The sequence below is a fragment of the Hippocampus bargibanti genome, linkage group LG02 (genome assembly GCF_051943395.1).
Source record: "Hippocampus bargibanti isolate YZ-2025 linkage group LG02, ASM5194339v1, whole genome shotgun sequence".
NCBI lineage: Eukaryota > Metazoa > Chordata > Actinopteri > Syngnathiformes > Syngnathidae > Hippocampus > Hippocampus bargibanti.
The window spans coordinates 27,713,118-27,722,500 of NC_142735.1; the positions used below are offsets into that span (position 1 = coordinate 27,713,118).

The 9,383-nt window shown below is 44.1% G+C and overlaps 1 protein-coding gene across 2 annotated transcripts in view; it reads left to right on the forward strand.

Moving 5' to 3' along the window:
- Nucleotides 1-9,383, forward strand: part of LOC148902267 (dachshund homolog 2-like) — a 39,502-nt gene that overhangs the window by 13,820 nt on the left and 16,299 nt on the right. For both annotated transcript variants that reach the window (XM_088990653.1, XM_088990651.1), the window contains exon 2: nt 5,882-6,000. In XM_088990653.1, the coding sequence (XP_088846779.1) occupies nt 5,882-6,000 (119 nt within the window). The remainder of the gene's footprint in view (nt 1-5,881; nt 6,001-9,383) is intronic.

Here is a 9,383-nt window from a genome sequence, read left to right on the forward strand (position 1 = left end):
CATACTTGGCAATAAAGATGATTCTGATTCTAATTCTGAAATACATAAATACATGCCGCTGCTCACCTGTGACTGTAAAGTGTCCTTGAGAGTTTTGAAAGGTGCTTATAAATGAAATGTATTATTATTATTATTATTATTACATAAATAAATACATACATAAATTAATAAACATGAAGAAAAAAATATCTTTGCGAATTCACATTGAAACCACAGTTTTTGTCCTGTTTGAATATCTGGTCATTTTCTTGTTTAGGATAAACATGACAAAAATGGCACCACCTCTGCCTTCTGACGCCGCAGACTGCTTACCCTGAAAACTTCCTGTTGTCGCACTTTTATTTTTTATTTTTTTGGGGCGGGGGCTTCAAAAGAAGGAGCCGGGAGTGGGACTCTTTTATAGTTTTGCTTCTTAAATGCTAACATGTGCATGTGACTGTTTGCCGACATGCAGAGGAAGTAAGCTAATGATGCTTAAAGCCCTCTCTCCCGCACGCACACACACACACACACACACACACACACACACACACACACACACACACACATGCACACACGCATACATGCACACACACACGCACACGCACACACACACACACACACACACTTGTAGACATGCATACACACGTTAGCCCATCGACCTGTATAAGTTGTCACGTCAGCGATTGTGTGTCCGTGTGTGTGTGTGTGTGTGTGTGTGTGTGAGTCGTTTAATATTTAATGGCTGCTGTTTAAATATGAAAGAGTGTTTTTTTGCCTCCTGTCCCGAAGCACACCTGTTCCTCCGTAAGAACGACTAGATAGATGGATAAATCTTCTGGGAAGAGCAAGAAGTGAGGCGTATCATCACTCAATTCCACTTCCTGTTTCTTTGTCTTTTCAGGTGCTATTTCCCCCCCACCCACCCATCCTCTTCCTCAAATTATTTTCGCTCTACTTCTCTTATCGATCAATACTTGTTATTGGTTCCCTCGCCCGTCTGTCTTCCTTTCACACTTCATGCCCGCGCAAACAGAAGATGAAGTCATTCATCTGCCCAATCAAGCTCAGAGGAACGTAAACATCCGTCTTTCTTTCGGGCTGAGGGTCCGTGATTATGGCGTGTGTGTGTGTGTGCGTGCACGTGCCTGTTTGAGTTAACAACTAAAGATTTTTTCTGGAGGCAACTGTACGCTGACTAAACTTTCGTCAAAGTCAATCAATCGGATAAAAATTCGATTTTGTGCCAGGAAGGCCCCCGGTGAGTGCCATGGGTGTCGCGAGCGTGAGCTCAGGTTAGCCGCTCGCTATTAATTAGCTCACACATTTGTTTGATCTCAAGCTTTCAATGTGGACTCGTCGATTCATCGACATGTTGACCGGTTATGTCAGTTGACGGGCAGGCATCCACCCCCCCGTCCCCACTAATAATCCCCAAAAGTAAATTCACACTTTACGCCGAGGACATGAAAAAGCAGTAATCCCGTTGTACCAAAGCGCCACTTATCGACTCTCAAATTGACGACATTGAAGCTCGAGGAAGAGTCTCACAGAGGAAATGGAATAGATGAGGCGCACAAACTGATGGAGGGATGGCGAACGAGATGAAAGATGCTCGCTAAAGAGGGAGGGTGGCGACCTCTCACTCGGACCAACGTATTGACCGTAGCCGCCTTTGATAAACCGCGCCGCTGTCTGCCGCTGCGCGTGTCTGACCTCTGCTCGTCTCCTGCTAAATCAATCTGTCAAACGGTTTCGCCAATCCGTGCTTATTCAACGTCGTATGTGTGTGTGTGTGAGACCGACCCAGAACGGCCATCAGAGCCAATGACGAAGTATTGATCAAGGCTCTGTCGCCATAGAAACGGCCATTGGGGAGCACGGGAGATGCTACGCCTGTCCGAGCGGGAAGACTTACTTCAAGGTGGCTTGTCAGATTGTTGCGTACAAGTGTGTGTGTGCGCATGTGTGCGTGTGCGGGCGCTTTAAGACAATGAAGCGCCGCACGTCCTGAGTGTGGCTGTTTGTCGACTCCAGTCGCTTTGCCGGCCCCTGTGGCAAGGAGGACAAATGTCTATTTAAGGCTTTCGCCGCACTCAAGGTTACCAAATGAATTTTACAAAGTAGGTCAGTGCTTGTGGGTGTGTGTGTGTGGGCGTGTGTGTGTGTGTGTGTGTGTGTGTGTGTGTGTGTGTGTGTGTGTGTGTGTGTGTGTGTGTGTGTGTGTGTGTGTGTGTGTGTGTGTGTGTGTGTGTGTGTGTGTGTGTGTGTGTGTGACTGTGTGAATGTGTGTGTGTGCGTGTGTGCGTGTGTGTGTGTGTGTGTGTGTGTGTGTGTGTGTGTGTGTGTGTGTGTGTGTGTGTGTGTGTGACTGTGTGAATGTGTGTGTGACATGCTCTTTGTGTGGAAGAGCGAGTGGACCATTGACGAGGATTAATACTCGACATATGGCAACCCGACGGGACATGTGCACACACGCATATACACACGCATCCAACGCAGAACAAAGAACTGTAATGAGAAGGTGCTATCATGTGTCATTTGTACACACACTTGCACACACACATACACGCAAACACACGCACACGCACGCACACACGGTCATGGAATAGCGTGATGTGGAGAGGTGAATCTAAGTTCAGATGAAATGCAAAAGGTCTTGTCTCCTCCTTCACGCTGTTTTGCTTTCACATTGACGAAAGGCCACCTCTTTTTCACACCCACCGCGGCGCTCCTTCCGGCGGGACCATCCTCAAAAGTCCTGGCGGGCGTCGATTCCATCTTCCGAGGAATCACATGATGGAGAAAAATGTTTTTTTCAAAATGTTAACGCATGTCGGTCCTCTTGCTTCTTTTTTTTCTTGCTAGGTGTAAATGACTTTGCGAGGCCATCTGTTAGCGCGAGCCGCCCCGTTGCGAGCTGGCCTGCTTCGGTTTGATGTTTAGTTGTCAGCTGAGCGCGTTGCGGTCATGTTTGAGCTTGTGTCGCCGCTTCTCCTTCACAATAAAATGCTTCAAGGTCAAGAGGTGACAGGTTGCGTGGTTGATGAAAAATACAAAACTCACCCCCTCCACAACCCCCAAAAAAAGGCCAAAATGGGGCTTTTTTTGCCAATAGCCAATCACATCGGCCAGCCAACAAATCAGTGAAGTCCTACTGATATGGATTTATTTTTTCGGCTCATATTTGGTAAACATTAATTTAACAATTAAACGGCTGATTAACTAAAAACTATATTCCATCATGAATAAAAAAATTACAAAAATATATAAAAAATGTTGTACATTGTCCTTTAGTCGCTCAATTTTACATTAGAGGGATGGATTTTTGCCAAATCTTTTTTGAGTTGGGTGCTTGAATATCATCATATCGACAATAAATAGACAAACAAACAAATAAACAAACAAACACACAAATATATAGATAGATAGATCCAGAGAGAGATAGATCAATGAGATATTACTAGTAAATAAATAAAGAAATAATCACATAAGTAATTACATAAATACATAAATAAATAAACAAACACATACATAAATATTACATTACTAATACATTAATTAATTAATTAATTCATTAATAACCAAATATATACAGTGATACCTCAGCTTCCGAACTTAATTGGTTCCCAGAAAGTGTGTGTAAGGTGAAAAGTTCATCTGCCGAACATTTATTTTCCATAAGAAACCATTAAAATGAGAATAATCCGTTCCCAGGTCCCTATAAAACATAATTTTCCACTAAATAAGCCTTAAAACTACACAAAATATACCTTATTTTATGTATAGTAAATGTGCTATTGTATTGTAATTAAAGAAATAAACTGTACTGTATAATAATGTCGTTTTATTTACCTTTGTGATGGTCGTTGATGTAGTTTCCTCTTGATGATATCCGAGTGAAGTTGCCGTGCTTTCTCGGCGATAATACCCTCACTCGCACGGTCCCCTGCTAGCTGCTTTCAGTAATCCAAATCAGCAGATGTTTTTCAACCTCTTCTGTTGCCTGAGACCGTTGCTTGGACATCACAGAAACATCGTTAGCCACACGTAGCAATGGTCGACTTAGCATACTGGTACTGGGACGCTAAGTCACACAAACACACACCTCGTTCATGTCTTTCGATGATCTCCTTCTTCTGCTCGACCGTAATTTTCTTTTGTGTCCTCTTTGGCTTAACACTAGCCTGTGGCGGGGCCACTAGCCTTTTTCAGTCCCATAATAGCAAAAGTACTTCACTCGATAGCAAACCACGGCTGCACTCAAAGAAAGGCGGTGTGGAGAACTATTCCGCCAGCCACCGTGGCGCTGTTCGACCGTGTGGTTTGGTGTTCATCCGCCGAAAACTAGTCCGCCAGCTGAGACTATATGCTTGCGAATTTAATGTTCGTGAGGCGAAAAGTTCGTGAGCTGAAGCATTCGTATGCGGAGATATCACTGTAATTACATAAATAAACAAACACATAAATAACTAATACCAATGTCTGAAACTCATGACAAAAAGTTACCGGACACCAGGGCGGACAACTCTGAAAATGAAAACTCTGAAAACTTTATGGCCTACCAGGCCATATAGTTGCCTGCCCCATTTTTCACAACTTGAAACACAATAAAACGACTAATCGCAAAAAAAACAACATTTTTTCAAAGTTTTAAGGATTATTTTTTTATTAAAGATGTTCGTACCACAAATGCTCCCTTACTTAATTTATCGTAAATATCCCTTGCTGATGATTTTGCTCCAGTTTTCATTTGTCCATACACTGTTCGGTTTGCGTTGCGTTGTCTGCTACAAGCCACGTAAACTCCTCCTTCCACAATGCTTTTAATAATAATAATGATATATTTGATTTCTAAGTGCCTTTCAAAACGCTCATGGACACTTTACAGTCACAGGATAATGTACGTTTACGTTTTGTAGCGTCATAAATTAGTTAGCTTCTTTTGAATCTTTCTTCTCGGGCTGAAGTTCTTAGCATCTACTTTGGAAAATGATATGCAAATGCACGACCTTATAACGCTCGGGAAAGCAGGCTTCTGATTGGCTGCCGTGGCGAGTATGCAAATTGTCAAACGAACCAAAATTCCGAAATTTCCAAACCAAATATATAACTAATAAATTATTCTGATTTCGAAATCTTCTTTTAAATGTTTGCTTTATTGAAAAAAGCAAACGTTTCATTTGAAAAAAAAAATGTTTTGTGTTTTCTTTCCCCAAAATGTTGTTGGCCACCCGGGTGGAGACGTTTTGACAGTTGTACGCCCGACGTAAAAGTTGCACGCCCCGGGCCTCCGGGCAGACGTTGTTTCAGACACTGCTAATGCATTACTAATTAATTAATTAATTAATTAATAGATACACAAATAAATAATTACATAAATACATGGGTAAAAATGTAACTACATAAATAAATAGATCACTTTTAATGGCTCTGACATTGTATTTTTGTTTTAATATCGGCCATTTAAATTTAAAAGTGAACATTTAATAATATTTAAGACTTCATGTCAAAGTGTTGAGCAAGTTTACAGCTTTAATTGAAGTACAATTCATCTTTTTCTTTTTTTAGCCTTTATCAAAGTCAAGTCAAAGTCAGCTTTATTGTCAAATATGCTCATATGCATGACATACAAGATGCATGACATACAGCACAGATGAAAGTATGGTGCATTAGCCTGATTTTGGCTCAAACCTAATCTAAAAGTCCCAAAAAATGTACGCAGAATACATCTACAATTATTTTTTTATTGCTTGTCTTTGTTTTTTTTTTTAATGTGTGCTGTGAAGATGTATTTTTTTTTCAAAATGAGCCCAATTCCCAAACCCAAAGTTGTCATGATGTTGATGTTGCAAATGACTTTCTCTCTGATGTCTCCTCTCTGTTACTCTCCCACCCGCAGCTCTCGTCCGGGTCGCCCTCCCAAACGTTGTTCTTCCGCCGCCGGCATCCAGGACGGCCCAAGGCTTCTTCACCCGGGCCTCCCCGGCCTGCTGTCCCCCAACCTGCTGTCTCCCACCGGTCAGAATCTCTATTCCATCCATTGATTGTGTGTGTGACGGGGAGAGGGGTTTGAGGGGGGGGGGGGGGGCATACCAATTAGACCAGATGTGAGGAATAGCAAGCAAGTGGCTGGAAAGATGGAGGGATGAAAGACGAGAAGGAAGAAGGGAAGAGAAAGACCTGACAGAGGGAGATAGGAGGTGAACGAGTGCGGGCGGCATGCTGGTGTGATGAATGACTCGTCTCCTGGGTCCTGCTCCTCCATCTGTCCACCCCCCCTCGGCCTCTCCGACACCCCGGTCTCCTTCCTTCTGCTCTTTGACGTCCTCCTTTCGGCCTCCTCTCTCCTTGCTCCTTCCCTCTTTCTCGGTGTTCTCTCATTCCTCTTCCTTGGCCCCCCCATTCTTCCACTGCAGGATTAATAAAACATGTTTGTGTTTAGTGACATATGGACACGGCTCACTGTGGCATACTAATGATATACACACACACTCACAAACACACACACGCACACATCAGGTATGTGTGTGTCCAGAAGTCGGGGTGTTTGGCGAACATTGGCGGATCCCAGAGAAAACATTTGCTCACTTATGATCGCTCATTAGCGCACACGCACTCTCGCGCGCACAGTTGGCAGCGCTCACGTCGCAGGCGGCCTCGACCTCGCCTCGCGCACCAATGTTGTCGAGGCGGCCCTTGCGTCCATGGAGACGCCCGGTTGCCGGGGGAGACGAGCTGTTGTTTACGACTCGGCGGTGAACATGGGACGTGTGTGTGTGTGTGTTGCAGGAGGCGTCGGCCAATCGCAGATGGACATTTATCACACGGCTGGAGAATGGTGAACGCAAAGAGGCAGTTTGGGGCGGGGGGCAGTTTGTCGGTCACACAGGCAAGGAGGTGATGAAGGCTGGGGAGGTTTTAAATTCATTTTTATGGTGAATTTTCCCCGCCAATAGTTTGTTTCTGTCATGCTTGGGGAGAAACGGGAAGTCCGCCTTCTTTAGCAGGTCGCCTCCAAGAACCGCACGGTTAGCCTGGGTGGGAGGGGGGATATTGTGATTTATGAGGAATGGGATCATTTAAAAATGTAGACACTGAATACAAATGGCACCGCTCTTGATATTGCTGTTGTGTCCATTTTTTTGACGTCCCTTTTCGTCTGGGCGAGCTTGTCTGTGAATTTCGGGTTTTGGAAAGCGATGTGATGATCAACACGGATCCCTTGAGACTCGCTTTTGATTTGAGATCAGAACAGCTTTTAAGTTGAAGATACAGACTGAATCTCGGCTTGTCCGACACCTAGGAGATTTTGGTACCTCACGTTTGAACAGCTCATTATGATCTGTCCAACCATCCATACATCAGTCCATTAGACCATCCATGCATCAGTCCATCCATCCATCCATCCATCCATCCATCCATCCATCCATCCATCCATCCATCCATCCATCCATCCATCCATCCATCCATCCATCCATCCATTTATAATAATAATCCATTTATACAAAAAAAACATGCAACTGATTCCCTAATTAGATGGAGCAATCTGTCTTTTTAAAGACTTGCCAATCAGATCGTTGAAAAATCTCATTTGGACAAACAAGCATCGACAATTTCGGGGAAGCATCATCACTTGAGTTGGCGGCGTGTTCGCCGACACTGACATGGCGACGGTCAGGTTCAGCGTGTGCGTGCTAACCTCTCAGGGCACTCTTTGTGCCGCTCATTTGACTTGTTAATTCACACGCCCACTAAACAGCTCAATGCTCTGCCTTGTCTCTTCCACACGCGCACATGCAGCGCACGCAGCGCTTCCTAGAATGCAAAAAGCCACCCTGCCTGCTCGCAACAACTTATTGCACTGATAAGCGCATATACACACACACACACACACACACACACACACACACACACACACACACACACACACACACACACACACACACACACACGAGTGTTGTGTTGATTACAGATGAAGTGGTTTCAATGTTCTTGTGAAAAAAATAAGCACTCATCTGAAGACTTGTGTGCACCTGCAGTGTCGCGATGGGCGATCAAGAAAGTTAGAGAGAGGGAGAGAGAGGAGAGAGAGCGCTAAAGTGGTTTAAATGCATTTTCGCCTTTGCTCGTCCTTTTTCACACATCAAATCAGTTTTTTCCATTGAAATGAGATTAGATATTATGTTGAGCGCCCCCCACTACCCCCCCCCCCCCCCCAAAAAAAAAAAAAAAACGCCACAGACTCTGGACGTATTGTAGTATTTGTGTCATGTCGAGTGAGTGACGTGTTGACTTTCCCTGCCCACATCATTTGACTGAAGGTTTCAATCATTTGATGACTCAAAAGGCAATGGGGACAAAAAACAAAATGGCTGGGACCCTTGGGGAGTTAAAGGAGGTTGACTTAAGTGCGGGTCCGCCCCCATTAAATCTTTCGAACTCTGCGCTCACGGGAGTAAAAGAAAAAAAAAAACAAAGGAGAATAGTGCCTTTCTAAATCCAGAACACAAAGAGCAATTCCTCTCTTTTGCTGTTTGTTTTATTCAAAGTGTCACTCTGTCTCTCAGAGTGCACTCGCTCGATCGGAGGCGGCGCGCACCATCAAATATTGAGAAGCCAAATGGGCTGAGTTTCACGCTCATGGGGTCTTACTGGGATGGGGGGGGGGGGGGTTGAAAGACTTTGTCATGACCCCCCCCCCCCAAGTCCCCCACCCTTAAACCACCATTTCAGTGCCTCAAATTCTGTCCCAATGTCAGAAAACTATCTAATTGCTTGGTTGTACTCAAAAGGAATTCTAGACGCGAACATAAGGTGCTACGTGCTGCAGCTACCTTGCTATAGCGAGCAATTTTGCTAGATTAGAGTAGATACATTTATTAGTCTGAAAGTGGCAAAATTTACATTTCACAGCAGCAAAATTATGAAAGGAAGAAGAAAGTAAAAGAACAAGTAGAAAAATAAAATACAGGAGCTGCTATACAGGCAGCCCCTGTCGCTGCGCCATTTTAAAGTCTAAACAACAACAAAAAGCTAGAGGCTAATACAAGATACTACGAGCTGCAGCTAGCTTGTTTGCTAGCTTGTTTGCTAGCTTGTTTGCTAGCGTGTTCGCTAGCTTGTTCTCTAGCTTTTTCGCTAGCTTGTTCGCTAGCTTGTTCGCTAGCTTGTTCGCTTGCTTGTTCGCTAGCTTGTTTACTACCTAGCTTTCTAATTGCTAGCATTAGCAAAATACAAAGTCGATCGTACTTACATCAATGGCGCAGATGAGTGCCATGAACACAGAGGGCAGATGAGAAGAAGCCATGCTAACTGCGAAGCTAACCTGAAAGTTGCGAACGACGAGGGTCTTAAACTAAATTTGAAAACAGAAATGCGAATCCACGTAGTACTTCAGCGCA